General features: G+C 40.7%; 1 protein-coding gene across 1 annotated transcript; it reads right to left on the bottom strand.

The window, feature by feature from the left end:
• Positions 1-358: 358 nt before the first annotated feature.
• Positions 359-20677, bottom strand: CCL28 (C-C motif chemokine ligand 28). Its single transcript, XM_032212466.1, has 3 exons — positions 20560-20677; positions 2083-2209; positions 359-582 (listed from the first exon to the last, which is right to left on the bottom strand). Exons 1-3 carry the CDS (start codon positions 20618-20620, stop codon positions 384-386), a joined length of 387 nt encoding a protein of 128 aa, XP_032068357.1. The 5' UTR covers positions 20621-20677; the 3' UTR covers positions 359-383.
• Between the last annotated feature and the right edge of the window lie 1371 nt (positions 20678-22048).

Here is a 22048-nt window from a genome sequence, read left to right as displayed (position 1 = left end):
TAGTATCTGTAGGGCTCCTGCCATGTTTATACAGTTTATTGTTCCAATTATTTTAATTCAGGTTGCAATGGTCCTAAATCATTTTTTTTCTGTGCCACTGTAACTGTCACTAAATGAATGGTTGTAAATCAAGGATTACCTATATAAGCCAAAGTCAATGATTTCATGATGGTTAGCATGTTGCATGGACCTGCGCAATGTGCTTTGTCAATCACAGGTCATGACTTAAAGAGAATGTGCAAACTAAGAACAATTGTATGATTTGTTCCTTGCAAATATTATCTGCAAACATTCAGCTGTGGTATTCTTTTCAGGAAGGAGTTTTAAATGAAAGACAAGTCAAAATGTTTATGGGATCTGTTATTCTGAGACTTTTGTCATATTTATTGCATAGCACAGATTTCTTTCTTGCACATTGCAAATATATGATCTTTCCTCATAGTTTTCCTCCCCCTTCTGAGTTTCCTTTTCTTCCAGATCTCTGGATCACTTTTCTGGCAACACCTGGTCATCTGCTTTATCCATCTCTTCACATTTTCATTCAGTGGACTTACACATACCTTTTTGCGCCTGGTGTGAAGGCTATAGGAATAAAAAAAAAGATTTTAAAAGGAACTAATAACAATATCTGCAAAGAATATGATTTGTCTGCAGTCAAGAACTGGAGGGATCATAAAACGGACAAAGTAAGAGAAAATAAAGAATCTAAAGTGCTCAGGGTTTTAAAATTCAAAGAGACAAGCACTTGTCATGTAACACCCTTGAGTTAACAATTGTCAATAAGAAAAACAAAAAAAAGTCTGGACAATGGATGTTGCAGAACCTGGAGAGAGCAGAAAAGAAGCGAGAGAACTGGAGAAATTCTCAACATACAAAAGAAAATGTAGAAAGATAATGACTATGGCAAAAGAAAGCAAAGATAATGCTTGGTATTAGGCACAAAGGTCCTTGGTGTTTTTTGTTTCCTTGCATACATTTCATTACCCAAACTAAATAACATCATCAGTGCTAGTAAAGAGTGGGGTTTGCTCTCAATTTATATCCCAGTGGCTAGCTCTGTTAATATTGCGAGTGGTCTTGGTGGTTCTTTGGCTGGACTGTTTACAGTTAGTTTGTTTGGCAGATCCTTGATTGGGGTATTGTTTACTTCTTGAATGTTGGTCTGATGTTAATTTTGGAGTTAATCTACGCTCATCTGGGTGCTGATTGCTGTTCCTTTTTGTTCTCTTTTTGGCTTGTTGTTTGTCTCTTTTGAATGGTGTATAGATATTGTTTATGTCTATGTGCCTGTCAATGGATGATTTGTCAAAGGGCCAGGTTTCCAGGAATTCTCTAGCTTTTTTGACTTGGCTTGGATTAGGATGATCACAGTTTCCCAGTTGAAACTATGACTAAGTCTCTCCATGTGTTGTGAAATTAAAGAGTTTTCGTCATGTCTTATGACTGCTACCCTGTTTCCCCAAAATAAGACCTCCCCAGATAATAAGCCTAATTGGGCTTTTGAGCACATGCACTAAAATAAGCCCTCCCCCAAAAATAAGCCTTCCCCAAAAATATTGCAACACAGCAGCAGCCATGAGGTGACCATGCTTGCCGCCTCCTGCACCTCAAAAATAATAAGACCTCCATGAAAATAAGGCCAAGTGCTTATTTCTGGGGTCAAAAGAAAACAAGACCCTGTCTTATTTTTGGGAAAACACAATAGTTGGTGTCATGGATGTATTCTGCTAGTCTCCTGCCTGTTTGTCCTATGTAGTGCTGTTGCGGTATTTACACTGTATGTTGTAAGTAGCTCCTATTTTTTCTTCTGGGCAGCTGGGACTTTTGGTTTACTTAGGGTGTTTTGGAGGGCTTTAATTGGTTTGTGTACTATACTGATGCCACATAGTTATAATAGTCTATTGGTGGTTTCTGAAATGTTTTTGATGTATGCTAGTGTTATCTTTTTTGCAGCTTGTGTTGGTTGTGCTATATTGAGCTGAGTGGTCAGGCACTTTTTGATGAAGTTGCGTGGATATCCATTTTGTTGGAATATCCTGTTGCTGGGTATGCACGTACATGTATACGTGGTGTACCACTTACATCACAGCTGGTATTCTGCATAAATCATCACTCTTTTGTCTCTCATATTTCACCACTCTTCTTAACCATCTCTTGGGGATATGCTGGGCTACTTCTGTGCAACAGTCAAAGAAGACAGGAAATACAGCTGGAAGAAATAGAAAACATTACTTTTATTATAACTCAGTAACCAGTGTGGCGAAAGATAAGGGCTGCTCAACTGAGACTATATACTGAACAGTCATGCATCAAATGGTACTAGAATTATCATGAAGTTCTCTAAGTGTTTTAGAGTAAAATTTCCAAGAACTCAAGTCAGCATAGTTATTGCTTGAGCAAACTTTGTAATTATCATGGTATTTAGTTGCTAAGCATATGCATTTTATTCTTAAAGAAAAAAGGATTAAATTAAATTACAGAAGCCAGTTAAAAATAGTACCACATAGGAACAAAAAGTTATAGATTTTGGACCTAAGAACTGGAAAAGTAAATACATTCAATGTTGCTCATTTTAATGAAGAAAAAGGGATATCCCCAAATGGCCTGCAGTCTGTAAATACTAATACAAGCCAATCTAGTTTGATGTATGAGTATCTACCCAGGAAGCAAAAAAGGGAATAACAATATCAACATCTGGAGCACCACTTGAACACTGTCAGCATTAACAAAATCACCACCAATCAATTGCAAAGGACAGTTTTACTTGGAATTGCATACATCAGCGATACTTTTAACATCATCAAACAACAACTAGTACCTTGGGAAGGAATCCATAGGTAGATAAAAATGCCAAATCCAGTCTAAACATCTGGCTGACAAACAACTATAATAATATTGCACAGTCAGAAGGGTCTATTTGAAATACATGCAACTCTCACTTACTGACTGCCTCATTTAGTATTCATTTGAAGCAGAGGTGGTATTCTACAGTTTATGACCAATTCTAGAGAACCAGTAGTGGAAATTTTAAATAGTTTGGAGAACCAGTAAATGCCACCTCTGACTGGCCCTGCCCCCATCTACTCACTGCTTCCCGAGTCCCAGCTGATCGGGAGGGAATGGGGATTTTGCCACGCCCATCAAGCCATGCCATGCCACACCCACCAAACCACACCCACAGAACCGGTAGTAAAATAATTTGAACCTCACCACTGGTTTGAAGTCAGGAAGGCTCTGAAAAAATAACTTTAGGATCTGTCTTTGCATTTAAGACCTGGGCAACATCACCAGGGTCATGTAATCAACATTCAGTTGCATCTCAACTGGCAGGAATTTACAACTGTCTCAGCATTTCGTGGTCACAAGATTGCCACTTGTGTGTTTTCCAAATGGCTTGTACAAGCAAAGATAATGGAAAACACAGAAGAGAAACCATAAATTATAATTATATGATGTCTCGCTTAACAACATAGTGGAAGTGAAGTCGTTAGTCTATCACCATGTGATGTTTCACTTAACAATTGTGGTGCTTAGCAATGGTGTAGTGTGTCCCATTTGTGGTCACAAGGTGAGGACTACCTGTAGTAACCTTTTTTTGAAGGGTTGTTGGCACTTAGAATTATAAAGATCACGTAAATTTTACCAAGGAATCATAAATCCTGCAAGAATGTGCTGCACAATTAGACAAGGGGTGTAAATGATTACAACTCATGAAAAGAAATTGAATTCTTGTACTAAAACATCGATTAACAGAGATACAAAAGTGCCTTAAAAAGTGTGCTTTTATAAGTGGGTTTTCAAAACAGCACATGATGTTTGTTAGGAATATAATCTAATGGTTGGTATATAAATCATGTAACAATGCTATACCTGTTTCTTTAAATCATACTGTAAAATGTGATTGGTTGCTGTTTTCCTCAATCGGCCATAAGAGGGAGCCAGAATGACTGTTAGCTCTCTGTTAGATGCTGGGCTGATCTGATCTGAGTATTTTTGGAAGCTGGCTGTTAGAAAGTGCTGTGAGCTATTGCAAGTTTTGCAACTGCTAGCAAACTTTGAGTACCAGACTGTTTGTATGATTATGGACTATGTTATTTGGATTATCACTTAACTGAAAGACATTGATGACTGACTGTCTTATCCGTGTATGACTTGGACTGTTTGATGGACTCTGATACCTCTATTTCCACGAAAGTAAAAGCCTACTTAAACTGCAGTGTCTCTGTATGCTGGTTTGTGTGTTCTCCAACAACACTCTCACAACGCTTCTCTGAACGTATTCGTTCTCCCAACGGGGAGCTTACCTAACATGGTTATGGGCCCAGAATGTACCAGACATAGCTAAAGGAGAGTTGGTATTGATATGCAATACCGCATACAGACAGCTGTTTTCATTAGTGATTGTTACTATCCTGGAGAAGATGGTGAGTGACCCATCAACAAGCCTATCGATGATAACCTGGTTGGATGGAACAAACTATGTTTCCTGGTCCATGAAAAGCAGTCTACCGGTACTCCTGTGTACGGAGCTTATCTAACAATGTTCGTGGAAAATGTAGCTTGTAATGCCAAAAAAGCTAGATTTGTATCAAAGGGTGACATACAAAAATTTTGCCAGGCCTATGATGATGATTTACACTTGTAATTAAATATACAAATGTCAGAAAAGGTCTAAGTCAGAGGTGTCAAACTGAAGGCCCAGGGGCTGGATCTGCCACACAGAGTGTTTAGATCTGGCCCACAGGGCCGCTCTGGAAACAGCGAAGGACCAGACTATGGTGCCTTTGCCAGTGAAAAGGGAGCTCGGGAGGGCCCCCCGCAGCCCTCCTGAGCTCCGTTTTTGCTGGTAGAAGGTTGCAGTAGGCCGTCACAGCTGAAAACTGAGCCTGACAGAGCACTTGGGCTACCACAGGAATCCCTGACATGAGTGACGTTGAGCTGGCCACACACACAATACAGAGGTGGGTTTCTGCCGGTTCGGCCGGATCGGGCAAACCGGTAGTGGCGGTGGCAGGAGGCCACCCACCCGCCCAGAGGCTTCTGCGCATGCGCACAAGCGAACCAGTAGTAAAAAAAAATGGAAACCCACTACTGCCTCAGTTTGACACCTCTGATCTAAGCGTAGTAGCATTTAGAAAACTGCACGTGTAGCCTTTTGGTTATTAAGAGTGCTTTTCTGCCTGGAGATCTGAAAGATGAACATTTACCAATATTAGTCACAGCTTTAAAATTGCAAAAAGTGTGGGGGGGTACTTGCTCAATCAAACCCAAAAGATAATAGACTAAATGAAGCTTTTAGGTCTCAGTGAGGCAAAGGAGCAGTGGTGGGATTCAGCCAGTTCGCACCTATTCGGGAGAACCGGATGTTAACTTTCTAAAGCAATTCAGGAAACCGGTTGTTGGAAGAAATCTCATTTTGTTTTTTTCCCCTTTGCTGGGCTAATCCTGTAAGGAAGGCAGGAAGGAAACATTCTGGTGTTGTTTCTAGCCTAATCTTTATTGCCCTGCTTACAGATGCTGCCTCTCTGGTTAACTCTTATTACATTGTAATAGCTAAGGCGAAGCACCCATTGACATGAGTGACGTTGAGTTGGCCACACATACCCAGTCACATGACCACTGAGCCACACCCACCCAGCTGATCATTAGGGCAGAGAACCAGTTGTTAAATTATTTGAATCCCACCACTGCAAAGGAGCCCAGCATATTCATAGAAGTTGTGTGTTTATGTAAAGGAGGAAAGCAAAGCTAGTAATATGCAGGGTAAGACTGCTAGCAGAAAGCCATTATATATGACAATTGTGAGTAGATGTGATACAGCCAGCTGCAGGGAAGCAATACAACAGGATGGTACAGCAGTAAAAAGATTAGGCAGAGATTGACAAGGAATTACATTTTTAATGAACTTTTTAATTTTTGATAATCTTCATTCAACATTCAACATTCATAATCAACATCTTTCATTTAAAACCGATAATCCAAAGTTTATACCCAAGTTCAAATTGTGTTGGAGATGAATCTTAGGACATCACTTATAGGATACATATAGGATACAGATCTTGGGGTTCAATTTTGGATTATTGAGATTGGATGCAATGCATGTATCTTGGCACTTTCTATAATCTTTACAAAAAAATCCCAGAATAAATCTTATTTCTCTGGCATCTGTAAAACAACAGGATTTGCACTTTTGGGCTGATTTTATAAAAATAATATTTTCCATTTCTTCTGTTTTTGATGTTCCAAAGCAGAGGAAAAAAGCAGAGGAAAAAAAATAAAATCCTAAGGAACAGACTCTGTAAACAGAGAATTCTGTGGATTTCGTGGCGAAGTAAAACATATTGGCTGCTGGAGGTTAGGTAAAAATCAGTGGGAATTGGGAATGGAATACAGTTTTGTAGAGATGTCATAGGGAATTGCCTGGAATCTTAAACAGGTAATCCGAACAGAACATTTATCATATTTTTCCATAGTATAAGATGCACTGGAGTATAAGACCCAGCAAGGTTTTGAAGAGAAAATTTTTTTAAAAAGTTTTTGCAGTCTGTAAACAGCCTTTTTTTCGTGAAAACAGGCCCATTTTTTTTTTCAAAAAAGGGCATGGATAACCTTTAGGAAGCTTATAGAGTGTTGCTGAAGGAGCTTTTTCGTTCATTTCTGTCCTCCCCAACCCCCAGGAACTCTCTAAAAGCTTCCTAGAGGCTCTGCCCGGTCATTTTGGTGAAGGGGCAGCATTTCAGGAGGCAAAAAAAATGCTGTATTCAATGTATAAGACGTACCCAGATTTTCAGCCTCTTTTTTGAGGGAAAAAGGTGTGTTTTATACTACGAAAAATATGGTAAGTACTATATCTTTAAGTCCTCAATTTATAATCTTTCATTTAGAGATTGTTTGATGTTACAACTGCATTGAAAAAAGTGACTCATGACCATTTTTCACACTAATGACTATAGCAGCATCCCCGTGCTCACATGATCAAAATTCAGACGCTTAGCAACTGGCTCATATTTATGACGGTTGCAATGTCCCCGGGTCACGTGATCATCTTTTACAATCTTCTGACAATCAAAGCCCACAAGGAAGCCAGATTCACTTAACAACCGTGTTACTAACTTAAACATTGCAGCGATTGACTTAAACAACTGTGGCAAGAAAGGTCATAAAATAGGACAAAGCTCAACAACGGTATTGCTTAGCAATGGAAGTTTTGGGCTCAATTGTGATTGTAAGTCGAGGACTACCTGTATTTCAGTTAGGTGAAAGTTAAGAGTAAAAAATGGATGCGCTCAAGGTATTCAGAAAATAGAGCCAGAAGGTAGTTTAGTTTAGTTTTAGTTTTATTAAACATTTATAGGCCGCCCTTTTCCCTGAGGGGACTCAGGGCGGCTTACAATAATAGGGGAGGGGAGTGCAGGACAGAACACAAAAAGAAAATGTGAGTAAAAATAATTAGCGGTAAAAACACAACATTCATTCAACATTCGGGAGGGGCGAGAGTAAAGTCTTATCCCCAGGCCTGACGGGATAGCCAGATCTTGAGGGCTGTGTGGAAGGCCTGGATGGTGGTGAGGGTGCGGATCTCCACGGGGAGATTGTTCCATAGCGTCAGAGCTGCAACTGAGAAGGCTCTCCTCCGCGTAGTCGCCAGTCAGCACTGACTGGCGGATGGAATTCGGAGGAGGCCTACTCTATGCGATCTGATGGGACGGAGGGAGGTAATTGGCAGAAGGCGGTCTCTCAAATAGTCAGATCCACTACCATGGAGCGCTTTATGAATGGTAAGTAAGACCTTGAAGTGCACCCGGAGATCAACAGGTAGCCAGCGCAGCTCACGGAGGATCGGTGTTATGTGGGCGAACCGTGGTGCGCCCACAATCACTCGCGCGGCTGCATTCTGGACTAACTGAAGTCGCCGGATGCTCTTCAAGGGCAGCCCCATGTAGAGCACATTGCAGTATTCCAGCCTAGAGATCACAAGGGCTCGGGTGACTGTTGTGAGGGCCTCCCAGTTCAGGTAGGGCCGCAACTGGCGCACCAGGCGAACCTGGGCAAATGCCCCCCTGGTCACAGCTGACAAGTGATGGTCGAAACTCAGCTGTGGGTCCAGGAGGACTCCCAAGTTGCGGACCCTGTCTGAGGGGTATAAATTTTGACCCCCCAGCCTGAGTGATGGAACGTCGGCCAAATTGTTGGGAGGAAAACACAACAGCCACTCGGTCTTGTCCGGGTTGAGTACCAGTTTGTTAGCTCTCATCCAGTCTTTAACAGCCTCAAGACCCCGGTTCATCACGTCCACCGCTTCATTGAGTTGGCACGGGGCGGACAGATACAACTGTGTATCGTCCGCGTATTGATGGTATTTTATCCCGTGCCTCCGAATGATCTCGCCCAGCGGTTTCATGTAAATGTTAAATAGTAGGGGGGATAAGACCGAACCCTGCGGCACCCCATAAGTTAGGGGCCTCGGGGACGATCTCTGCCCCCCCACCAACACCGACTGCAACCTGTCCGAGAGGTAGGAGGAGAACCACTGCAGAACAGTGCCGCCCACCCCCACCTCCCGCAGTCGTCGCAGAAGGATACCATGGTCGATGGTATCGAAAGCCGCTGAGAGGTCAAGGAGAACCAGGATGGACGCGTGGCCTCCATCTCTGGCTCTCCAGAGATCATCGGTCAATGCGACCAAAGCGGTTTCTGTGCTGTAACCGGGCCTGAAGCCGGACTGGAAGGGGTCAAGATAGTTAGCTTCCTCCAAGGTACGCTGAAGCTGGAAGGCCACCACCTTCTCAACAACCTTCCCCACGAAGGGGAGGTTGGAGACTGGGCGGTAGTTATTAAGAACGGCTGGATCCAAGGACGGTTTCTTCAGGAGGGGTCTCACCACCGCCGCCTTGAGTGCGGCGGGGAAGTGCCCCTCCCGAAGAGAGGCGGTAACAACCGCCTGGATCCAGCCTCGTGTCACCTCACTGCTGTTGGCAACCAGCCAGGAGGGACACGGGTCCAGTATACAGGTGGAGGCACTCACAGCTCGCATAGCCTTGTCCACATCCCCGGAGGCAACATCCTGAAACTCAACCCAGAGATGGTCTGCCAAGTCATTCCCTTGTGTCTCGGCTGGATCTGCGGGAATGGAGTCCAGGTCCGACCGAAACCGAGCAACTTTGTCTGCCAAGAACTGAACATACTCCTCAGCCCTACCCTGTAAGGGGTTCCCCGTCTCCCTCCTATTTAGGAGGGAGCGGGTTATCCTAAACAGGGCGGCTGGGCGGGACACGGCGGACGCTACCAAGGTGGCAATGTGTGTTCTTTTAGCTGTTTAGGTTAGATGGTAAAGATTGAAGTAAAATGCTCTTTCTGCAAGACTTAATACTAGTGCCTGAAAACTCCCTGAGGAAAAAAGGAAGAGAATCAGGAAATAAAAGTCCCGATCTTATCTGTGAACATTGACCTTTTTTCTAATGCTCATTAGTTATTATCTAACAGTCCTTTCTTATGGGTTATTTATAATATCCCCGAATGGCCAGAAAAATCTAGGTTTTGCCTTTGTCCAGCTGAGACTGATTCCGTCTCATCTCAGGCCTTGACTTCTATGGCCTTAAGCTTCCTTTTCTCCATTCCTCAAAACAGTTACCAGTCCCAAACCATAGAGGACATGCAAGAGAACCCATCTCTGCTTTTTATTAGTCCAGCAAAGAATAGTTTCCATTAAGAACATTGCAGGGAAATAATTCTAAGAGCCTTTGAGTTAGATGTGCTATTGGTCCCATCTTGGAAGCATCGAGACACTGTGTCATCACAACAAAGGGCACATGGGTGTGCAAGGATGTTTTTACAGCCTTAAAGTGAGGCAAGTTAAGGAAAGAGATTAGTGCAGTGTTTCTTAACCTTGGCTACTTGAATAGGGATGGACTTCAACTCCCAGAGCTCTTTGCTGCCTAGGAGATTCTGGGAGTTGAAGTCCATCTCTCTTCAAGAGGCCAAGGTTGCGAAGCACTGGATTAGAGGATTTCCCTAACAAGATTAGCAATGTTCTGGAGTAGAATTATTCTTTTTTATATATATAAAGTTTTTTTTATTGAACACAAATTAAAACATTGGACACAGTGTAACCGTCCTGGCAAAGTCTTTGCCCTACATACTAAGATATAAAGTTATACATTATAACCACCATGCTTATTTACATTTGGTCTATTCAGTATTTATAAATATAAAAATATCATAATTCCAACCACGTAGCTTTGTTTTTATCTCATACATTTTCACTGTTATAGTTTCATACATAATTCTAATCTCCATTCTATAAATCTTGAGTCATTGCTTATTTTGGGTCTTTCCTTTTTTTGTTCCAACCATCAATAAATTTCTGCTTGTAGAAATGTAAAGTTATCAAAGGATTTTTTACACACACACACACACACACACACACACACACATCTTCTGTCAGAAGGAGATTACTGCAGAATCTATCAGCCAAGGAATTTCATCTGGTGAGGTGTAAGACAAGAGCAGGAATAGCCATCACCCTAGATGATAGGCTCAAGATCCAATGGATCTTGATACATTTGAACACTGGGCCCTATCTAACAAAATGAAATTCAATGTAGAGAAAAGTAAAGTCTTATACTTAGACAAGAAAAAAACAAAAGTACAGATATAGACTGGGTGAAACCAGGCTTAATTGCAGTGACTATGAGAAGGATCTTGGAGTCTTAGTGAACAACCAGCTAAATATGAGCCAACAGTGTCCAGCGAAAGAAAGCCAATGCAATCCTAAATTGCATTAACAGAGGGATAAAATCAAGATCAATTGAGGTACTAATATCACTCTATAAAGCCCTAGTAAGACCACACCTAGAATACTGCACCCAGTTTTGGTCACCATGATATGTTGAGACTCTAGAAAGAGTGCAGAGAAGAGCAACACATTTAGGAGACTGGAGGCTAAAACATATGAAGAACGGTTAGCAGTGTTCCAATACTCGAGGGGTCAAGGCACCCAAAGGCCAGACAAGGAATAATGGATGGAAACTGATCAAGAAGAGATTCAACCTAGAAATGAGGAGAAATTTTCTGATAATGAGAACAATCAATCAATGGAACAGCTTACCTTCAGAAATTGTGGGAGCTTCATCACTGGAAGCTTTTAAGGAAGAAACTGGATTGCCATCTGTCAGAAATGGTGTAGGGCAGGGGTCAGTGGTGGGTTGCAGGCGGTATGCCCCGGTGTGGGCATACCAATGCCTGCTGGGAGTACCGGGTACCATTCCGATATGGTGCTCCGGAGGGCCTGCCGGCCCGCCCAAACTCCTTTCCTGTATTTGAGCTCTTTGGCACCTCCGCGCAGATGCATGGAATGTACGATGCCTGCATGACACTCCGTTGAGCTGCTGGAGAGTCATGGAGGTAAGGACGCACATGCATGCTGCGCGCATGCATGTAGGAGACACCGGGCCCCATTACACTGTACCGGTTGCAATGGGGTCTGAAACCTACCACTGGCAGGGGTCCTCAAACGTTTTGAACAGGGGATTGATTCACGATCCCTCAGACTGTTGGGAGGCTGGACCGGCAGAGGGGCATGGCTAGGTGGTCATGTGACTTGGTGGTTTATGAAAGGAAATCTAGTTCTTTTAAATGGAGACCAAATGAAATTTGCTACAGAAAGTAGCAATAGTGAAAAGAATTTAGGTAAAGGATTGATTTAAGAACGGTTTGGGATGCAAGTAAATCTTTCATTAGAAGTTACATACAATATACAATAGCAGAGTTGGAAGGGACCTTGGAGGTCTTCTAGTCCAACCCCCAGCCTAGGCAGGAAACCCTAAACCATTTAAGACAAATGGCTATCCAACACCTTCTTAAAGACTTTCAGTGTTGGGGCATTCACAACTTCTGGAGGCAAGCTGTTCCACTGATTAATTGTTCTAACTGTCAGGAATTTTTTTCTCAGTTCTAAGTTGCTTCTGTCCTTGATTAGTTTCCACCCTTTGCTTCTTGTTCTACCCTCAGGTGCCTTGGAGAATATTTGACTCCCTCTTCTTTGTGGCAACCTCTGAGATATTGGAACACTGCTATCATGTCTCCCCTAGTCCTTCTTTTCATTAAACTAGACATGCCCAGTTCCTGCAACCGTTCTTCATATGTTTTAGTCTCCAGTTTCCTAATTGTCTTTGTTGCTCTTCTCTGCACTCTTTCTAGAGTCTCCACATCTTTTCTACATTGTGGCAACCAAAACTGAATGCAGTATTCCAAGTGTAGCCTTACCAAGGCATTATAAAGTGGTATTAACACTTCACATGATCTTGATTCTATCCCTCTGTTTATGTAGCCTAGAACTGTGTTGGGTTTTTTGGCAGCTGCTGCACACTGCTGGCTCATATTTAAATTGTTGTCCACTAGGACTCCCATGATCCCTCTCACAGTTACTACTATACTGTACCTGTGCATTTCGTTTTTCTTGCCTAAATGTAGAACCTATATCATAGTGAAGACCCAAAAGAAGAGCCAAGAGAAAACACAAGCTGTTTTGGATGAGATAAAAAGAGAAGAAGAATTAAAGAAATGTCCAAAGAAGATGAAGTATTTCTGAACAAATTAAGATTTTACAATGACAATTAACTCTGTTAATAGTGAGAGAAATGAAAATAAAATGAATTATGTAATAAAAAATCATTCAGTTTGCAAATAAACCAGAGACGTGGTTGGCATATAAATTATGAAAAGAAAAAAGAAAAGAAAATTGAAATTGCAAGAGGGAAAGAATGACTGTATTAATGGATAACAGCTCTACAAAAAGCATTGCATCAATATTATTCTAACTTGTATAAAGGAAGTGACCTGTCTCTAGAGAAAATAGATGGAAACAAAATTTACTGAGAATTACAGAGGAATAGAGAAAATTATCAATGCACCTGTAACAATAGGGAAATTTTGGAAACTGTAAAACAGATTAAACTGAAAAAGATGTCTGAAGCAGATGGATTATCAGGACAATGGAGATTGTGTTTACCTGGTTTTAAATGGTAGTTTGCAACTTCTTGTTTGGTTTGGATGAAAAAGTGACTCCTGTGCGAAATAGAAAGCTCTTGGAGTTAGAAGGACATGGCCTGAGATTTTGGTGGCATGGTTATTGGTAGTATGACAAAGACCAAGTCAATGTGAATTTTAAAAATCTTTATGTAAGATGTACCACATTGGGAATACGGAACAGCTATAAACACAGGTTCTGCCCCAAAACACCTTTGTGGTTCTTATGTAAAAGAGCAAAAACTGAATTTATGGTTTTGATGGATAAATTATAGAAAGAAGAAAATTATGTTCTATAAGAGTTAGGTATATAAAGAAAAACAAAGTTGGGAGGGGAGAAGAAAATAAATTGCTCCACAAGCTTTTATCACCTTATTCAAATAAACCATTGGTAGTCAAACTTGGCAACTTTAAAATGCGTAGATTTCAACTCCTAGAATCCTTCAGCATGGTTAGGGAATTCTAGGCATTGAATTCCACACATTTTACAGTTGCCAAGTTTGAAAGACCCTGAAATAGATGTTATTCCCAGCAAATCATTTGGGAGAGTGAAGAGAAACATCAACTTGCACATTTTCTTTCTTTCTAAAAGACTGATTGCTATTGTTCAAAACAGCAAGTCAAAGAGGAAAGGAAAGGGTAAATCACAGGGATGAAATGCTCTGAAGTCTGCTACTAGTTTGTTTCATGTGCGCATGCACACCACAGGCGCTACTGTGAAGCACTGGAAAAGCAGATTAAGTAGCCTTTTCTGAGTCTGCAATGGTAAGTAGAACAGACAGGGGAGGAAAACAGCTGTGCCGCGTGATTTAGATTTGCTAGGAAGCAGGACTTTCTAGTGAATATAAATTGCACAGCACAGCTGATTGTCTCAAAGCTGTTGGTCAGAACTACAGGTTCACCCGAACTGGTAGCATTTTTTACTACCGGTTCAGGCAAAGTGGTCTGAACCAGTAGCATTTCACCCCTGGTAAATCACTACCTTATAGATTGGTAACAATGGTGGTATTCAGCTAGTTTGAACCGGTTCGGGCAAACTGGTAGTAACGACCTGTGGATGGGCCACCTGCCCTGGCGCTGTGGTACCCGCTCCGGCACTGTGCCATCCTATTTAGCCACGTTTTCTAAGCCACGCACATGCTTGCAAACATGCACAGAAAGCTGCATGCATTCATGCATGGAAGGAGCACATTCACATTTTCAGTGTGTGGCGAACCGTGGTAAAATTATGTGAAACCCACCTCTGATTGATAGGCCTGTGGAAGGTTACAGGTTGTGTTATGGTTTTCTGGAAGGTTACAAATTGTGTTATGTTTTCCTCCCCTATTCTCCTGTCACCACCAAAGAAATGGTTCAAATCCCAGTTTGCGGCAATGAGAGTGACACTGTGCAAGCTGATTTATTGGTTGGAACCATTTGAGGGATACGCTGGGGTATTCATTAAAACTAGTACTAACAAGAAAGATATACAGGTGAAACTCGAAAAATTAGAATATTGTGCAAAAGTTCATTTATTTCAGTAATGCAACTTAAAAGGTGAAACTAATATATGAGATAGACTCATTACATGCAAAGCAAGATAGTTCAAGCTGTGATTTGTCATAATTGGGATGATTATGGCTTACAGCTCATGAAAACCCCAAATCCACAATCTCAGAAAATTAGAATATTGTGAAAAGGTACACTATTCTAAGCTCAAAGTGTCCCACTCTAATCAGCTAATTAAGCCATAACACCTGCAAAGGGCTCCTGAGCCTTTAAATGGTCTCTCAGTCTGGTTCAGTAGGAATCACAATCATGAGAAAGACTGCTGACCTGACAGTTGTGCAGAAAACCATCATTGACACCCTCCATAAGGAGGGAAAGCCTCAAAAGGTAATTGCAAAATAAGTTGGATGTTCCCAAAATGCTGTATCAAAGCACATTAATAGAAAGTTATGTGGAAGAGAAAAGTGTGGAAGAAAAAGGTGCACAAGCAGCAGGGATAACCGCAGCCTGGAGAGGATTGTCAGGAAAAGGCCATTCAAAAGTGTTGGGGACTTTCACAAGGAGTGGACTGAGGCTGGTGTCAGTGCATCAAGAGCCACCATACACAGATGGATCCTGTCATATTCCTCTTGTCAAGCCTCTCCCGAACAACAAACAATGTCAGAAGCGTCTTACCTGAGTTAAAGAAAAACAGACCTGGTCTGTTGCTCAGTGGTCCAAAGTCCTCTTTTCTGATGAGAACAACTTTTGTATCTCATTTGGAAACCAAGGACCCAGAATATGGGGGAAGAATGGAGAGGCACACACTGCAAGATGCTTGAAGTCCAGTGTGAAGTTTCCACAGCCTTTGTTGATTTGGGAGCCATGTCATCTGCTGGTGTTGGTCCACTGTGCTTCATTAAGTCCAGGGTCAACGCAGCTGTCTACCAGGAGATTTTGGAGCACTTCATGCTTCCTTCCGCAGACAAGCATTATGGAGATGCTGACTTCATTTTCCAGCAGGTCTTGGCACCTGCCCACACTGCCAAAAGCACCAAAACCTGGTTCAATGACCGTGGGATTACTGTGCTTGATTGGCCAGCAAACTCACCTGACCTGAACCCCATAGAGAATGTATGGGGCATTGCCAAGAGAAAGATGACAGACATGAGACCGAACAATGCAGAAGAGCTGAAGGCCTCTATTGAAGCATCCTGGTCTTCCATAACACCTCAGCAGTGCCACAGACTGATAGCTTCCATGTCACGCCACATTGAGGCAGTAATTGCTGCAAAAGGGGCCCAAACCAAGTATTGAGTACATATGCATGCTTATATTTTTCAGAGGTCCGATATTGTCCTATGTACAATCCTTGTTTTATTGATTGCATGTAATATTCTAATTTTCTGAGATTGTGGATTTGGGGTTTTCATGAGCTGTAAGCCATAATCATCACAATTATGACAAATCACGGTTTGAACTATCTTGCTTTGCATGTAATGAGTCTATCTTATATATTAGTTTCACCTTTTATATTGCATTACAGAAGTAAATGAACTTTTGCATGGTATTCTAATTTTTTGAGTTTCACCTGTATACTAAAAATCTGGTTCATTTACAGATTTAAGATGTAATCTGATTCATAAGGTCATTTACTAAGACTCTAGTTGCACAGGGTTGGTCAAGAGCCATTGCATAAAATCTCTAATAACTGGATAAGCAGTATGGGTGAAAATAGCCTGCCTTTGTTTCAATTCTCCAGAAGCAGCTTGGCCTGCCTTACAAGCACAGTAAAACAAATACCTTTTTAAAAAACTATTCAGCAATCTTCAAATAAAAGTTGGATTCAAGTCTTCATTAAACAATGAAGAACAAATAATATTGAAAATTTCACAACACCTTCTGAAAAGAATTAATGCTCTTAATTCTCAGAGTGACAGATGATTGGGTTGAGGTTATATGTGAACGATAAACAAGGAGATCATAACTTTCAAAATTTGCTTCATGCTTCTTTGTTTCCTAGTACTTTTTTTTGGATGGGGAGAGAGCCAAATTCTATATGTTTGACACCTGAGATAAGATTTGCTGCTGTCTTACAAGAGGATGTAATTACTCTTTGGCTGCTCCATGTAACATACAGGTGGTTGTTGACTTATGATTATTTGTTTAATGACAGTTCAAAGTTACAACAGGCCTGGAAAAAGTGATTGATGGCCTGTCCCTGAAGTTATGACCATCTTACCAGCCCACAATCATGTGATCGCAATTCAGATGCTTGGCAACCATTTACAACAGTTGCAACATCTTGCAGTGATGTGGTCACAATTTGCAACCTTCCCTGCTGGCTTCTGACATACAAATTCAATGGGTGGATTCAATTAATGACCATGTGATTCATTTAACCACCACATGGTTTTCTTAACAATCACAATGATTCCCTTAGCAGTAAAATGGTCATAAATTTAAGTCTGGTCATGTGATGACTTGCTTCATGATACCTAATGCATCACTTAGTGGCCAAAATTTTACTGGTTGTGGACATGGTCATAAGTCAAGGACTACCTGTATTGATATTATAACCAATATACAATATGACAAGTAGCCATCATGGCATTTCTTAAAAATTATCTTTTGGCACCTTCTAATCAGTGTTGATTCCTGGGAACTGTATGGATCAGGGGTGTCAAACTGGTGGCCCACGGACCAGATGCGTCATGTGCAGGTCACACCCAGCCCACCTCCACGAATGGGAAAACGTTGCAAAATGTCATGTGACAGCAATGTGATGCCGTGAATTTGACACCCGTGATTTGGACTAATCCCTGCAGCTTTCTTGGGAAGGATTTGGTCTGAGAGAGTGACTGTTAAGGTCACCACCTGGCTTTGTGCCTAAAGTGAGACTAGAATTTAGTTTAGTTTAATAAGATTTGTATGCCGCCCACTCCCTTGGGACTCATCGTCTTCTGGTTTTAACCTGGTGCCTTAACTCCTACACTGAAATGTGATTTTATGGTTTTTCTTCTCTTTTCTGTTGGACTCATTCAGCTGCCTTTGATTTTCCAAACCTCAGGGTCTTCTGAGAAGTTTGGAGTCACTTGATCTAATATTGAAGAATTTGTTTTTCTTGCTAGCTAAGCCATAAGAAAACAATGGCAAGGTCAAAGCACATCTCTGTTATTTATGCCCTTTAATCTTTTGTCTAGATCTGTCATAATCTTTCTCCCAGCTATGGAAAATATATGGTTACAGTTACCATACCTGTGAGTTTTAAAAGTTTTAAGAAGGTCAAGTCTGTTTCTACTGCAACTTCTTTGCCTGTTTGCACTAGGTTAGCATTGCTGTTAACATATATGTGTGGGTGCGTGCGGGTGTGTATATATATTGTGTGTGTGTGTGTGTGTATATATATATATGTATAAATTATATATGTATAAATTATATATATATATATATATATATATATATATATATATATATATATATATATATATATATATATATAATTTATCAGCACAAATGCAACACATACACACACACACACACACACATACATGCACACACACAGAGATTGACATGTACATCCTGTTCCTTAAATGCTCCTCACTTCCAACCATCTAAGTGGTATTAACAATATATCTGAGATTGATGATGATTCTCCTAGCAATTTTAATTCCTACAGGTTTTCTTTTACTCCATTATATTTCTTGCTACATTGTGCAAATAAGCTAAATAAAGTGATTGGACATAAAATTGATGCACTCTTTTGCCATTTGTGAAGAGTTTTTTTCCCCCCAAGTTATGCTCTACATTTTGTTCTATTGTTTCTTGGTCATTTTGTGGCCCCATTCACCCATGTTTTTGGGACTAAGTACAACATATTGTGGTCTGCACACTCAAAAATCTTAATACAGGTTCTCACAATTGAGAACAGAATGTCCATTGCTAACAAAGTAGTTATTGAGTGAGTCATGCCCAATTGTATGAACTAATTTTGCTATTGTTCTTAAGTGAATCTCTGCAGTTGTTAACCACTCTGGATTCCACCTTTGACTTTGCTTTTTGGAAACGAGCTGGGAAGGTCATAAATGGAGCACATGACCCCAGGATACTAAAGGTAAAGGTAAAGGTTCCCCTTGCACACATGTGCTAGTCGTTTCCAGCTGTAGGGGGCGGTACTCTTCTCTGTTTCAAAGCTGAAGAGCCAGCACTGTCCGAAGACATCTCCGTGGTCAAGTGGCCAGCATGACTAAATGCTGAAGGGATACGGAACGCTGTTACCTTCTCACCAAAGGTGGTTCCTATTTTTCTACATGCATTTTTATATGCTTTCAAACTACTAGGTTGGCAGAAGCTGGGACAAGTAATGGGAGCTCACTCTATTATGCGGTGCCAGGGATTCAAACCACCAAACTGCCAACCTGTCTGATCGACAGCATCTTAGCCACTAAGCCACCGCGTCCCAGGGTACTACAACTGTCATAAATATATACTGGTTGCCTGAATTTTGACCACGTAACTGTGTGGTTGGGACAGTCATTGGTGCAAGGAATGATTTTAAGTCACTTTTGTTCAGTGCTGTTGCAATTTCGAATGGTTGTAAGTCAAGGACTACCTTTATAGCCAGTAAAGAAAAAATACCTATCTTTTTGGAACTCCCTTGTTTTTCTCCCATTGTCTATTGAGTGTTAGCAATGGAATTCTTTTTATTCCTATCATTTTAGGAATTCTTTTCTTTTCTTTTCTTTTAGCCAACAGGTGGCTCTTGCATATTTCATGTTTACGATAAATGGATGCTTGCCAGCCAAAGAAAGCACAAGATTTGCATATTATGGACTACATCCTTATTCACCGTGCACCGAAGGAAAAGACAATAATGATTAAATAGCCACCTTTATCACTAAGCTATATTTCCACCTGTACATTTCCTTAATTAATTAAGGATAATGAATTTTATGACCTTTATTTGAAAGAAAGTTCCATTAAAAGTTACTGAAGGTCATGCTCATTATTAATAGCTGGGCAATATATGATTAGTCTGCACGCTTAGAAAGAACTTAATTGGAAATATGGGTTCACCAGAGGTCTTCACCCTAGAGACAACCTAATGCACCCCCCCCCCCCCTCAAATCATTCAGCTCTATAGCACAGGTCTTGTTTACAATGTTAGGAAAGGTTAACCATTTGGGCATATAAAAAGCACAGGTGGACAATAAGCAACAGCAGGAAATACTTTGCTTAAAACTCTTGGAACACACCTCGCTTCATGGACACGTAAAATGGTGCTAGCTAGCAGGAGTTTGCTTCATGTGGCAATGCTGCCGAGACAGAAACATGTTAGACAGTGTTGTGGGTAAGGGAGGAAGGATTTAATTCAAAGAAAACTTTCTACATCCATTCATTTTACCTAATAGAATATCTTAAGGAGGGCTGTGCTTAAAATAACTTCTTTTAAAGAATTTTGAGCTTTTAATATAGGTGGCTTAAACTACAAAATGTAGTTTACATGTAGTTTTGTAGTTTAAACTACAAAAAGAAATGATTTAACAGCCATCTCCAGCTGTTCTTTTGTAACATTTGCTACCTCTCACTGCTTCTGTTTCTTTTAAATCTAATTGACTTATAGAATATCTTTAAAAATAAATATATAAATAAACTACTACATCGAGGAGATACTCTGATCTTTGCTTCCTTTTCCACTCGTCACATTTTTGTATATGAAATTGCCACTGAAGAAGACATATCTGCTCCTTTATTTTTAGCACATTTGCACTGATACACATATTCAGATTGATAACTGACAGCTTGTGCTTCCTTTATAAACGGCTACTTTTCCACTTCTGACTTCAGAATTCAAGGATTTTTCAGTGTGGTTGTCCTGTTTATGGTTTTATGAATAGAACATGGACTTCCATTGTCTCACTGGTAAACTTAAAAACAAAATCATTCGTTCAAAGATGACAATTATGACTACTGCATGACTTAACTGTTTTTCTGAACATAGCAAACTGCATTGCACAAAGGCCCCCAAATGTAAAAAAAAAAAAATCTGCATTAGAAATGACTTACCGTCAGACATATGATGAACTAGGACAATCCCAAATGCGATGAGGATAAGGTGAAACTTCATGTTTCCTCATCCACAGTACAGGAGGTATTGAAAGTGATAGTGAGGGAATTGCCAAGGCTATTACTACCTCCTCTAGATTTACACAGAAACTTTGCTGCCCCACCCCTAGCAAAGTGTAAACATTGGCTAGAGCTCACTAGGGATTTTTGGAGTTTCCAGTAGGAAAGGAATAAGTTGTTATATTCCTCATTACCTCATTGTCCACTTGAAGCATCCTTCTGTGACCTACCAGCAGTCTTCTAGCATCATCCTTTCAACCAGAGATGCTAGGGATTGATGCTACCTTTTCTGGTCAAAGCAAGTATCCTACTGTTGGAAGAAATGTCCTTCTGGGTTCAATTCCAAGTGGGGAAAAAGACACTGGAAATTCGGAGGCTACTTGGAAAGATGGTGTAATGGTGGACAGGATCACATGGCTTGATTTCCTGAACAGAAAAGGTGATCACATGCGTCAAGATGTTGAGTGAAGAAGAAAAGAAAAGACAGAGATGCTGAAAGTCCCTGGTTTTATGCCCTCTCTGGGCTTTGAACCTGAGCTTGTATTCTGATTGATTGTCAGACTGCCATGGGGTCATGCAGGGGCAACTCTGTAGGCTGTGTTTTGAGTCCAAGTTTGGTTGAGCATTGCTTCTTCTCAGATGCCCTGTGAGATGGGTAAAGGGCTAATACTATCATGCCTTAATCCCATTACCCTGGAGCTGAAGGGGGAGATCTGTGTTATGTAGAATAGACTGACTCAGCCCTTTTAATGGCCCATTGACAAAGGTGGGGGCTATTAAGAGTGAGTCTGTTTACTTCCTAAAACATGTTTCTCCATTTCTTGGCCAGGGAAAGATAATATTCTGCCTTTTCAATATTTCCCAGCATATTTCATTTTTCTAGGAGAAGGGTCGGTTTTAACTTCGTATACTACTAGGAATTTCAATCTTCAACCATTTTGCTCTCTTCCAAAGCTCAGTTGGCATCTAAGGTAGAGATTGCTGTGGTAGCTACAAACTCTTCTGGATAGATCAATACAGGACACAATTACCCATTCAGTTACCTGGATTAATTCAGTACTTTAGCTGTAAAGCTTGGAAGCCATTTGGACAAGCAGCTGGAGACATTTGCTTTGTTAGAGAAAAATGTATTGGGAACTAGATACTTTGCAGCTGAGTATATGGGAGTTCAATATGAATCATAGAACTATATGAGGGGGAAAATGAAAAAAATTAGAACAAGTAAGATTGTTTATTTTCAGTCTTTATAGATTTTTATTAACAATATTTGGTCCTACTCCTTGTTTAGTCAACATTTACTAACAGTTTGAATTGCACACAAACATTTATGTAGATTTTTAACTATCATATAAAACTAATAACATTTCTGTATAGTGCTCCATCTTTTTTCATATTACATTGAGCAGATCAAAATTTTTCTTTGTTTCTG

The sequence above is a fragment of the Thamnophis elegans genome, chromosome 3, assembly GCF_009769535.1.
Source record: "Thamnophis elegans isolate rThaEle1 chromosome 3, rThaEle1.pri, whole genome shotgun sequence".
In the NCBI taxonomy this organism is placed as follows: domain Eukaryota; kingdom Metazoa; phylum Chordata; class Lepidosauria; order Squamata; family Colubridae; genus Thamnophis; species Thamnophis elegans.
Note: the sequence above shows the minus strand (reverse complement) of the source record. Positions and strands in the feature narration are given on the sequence as shown.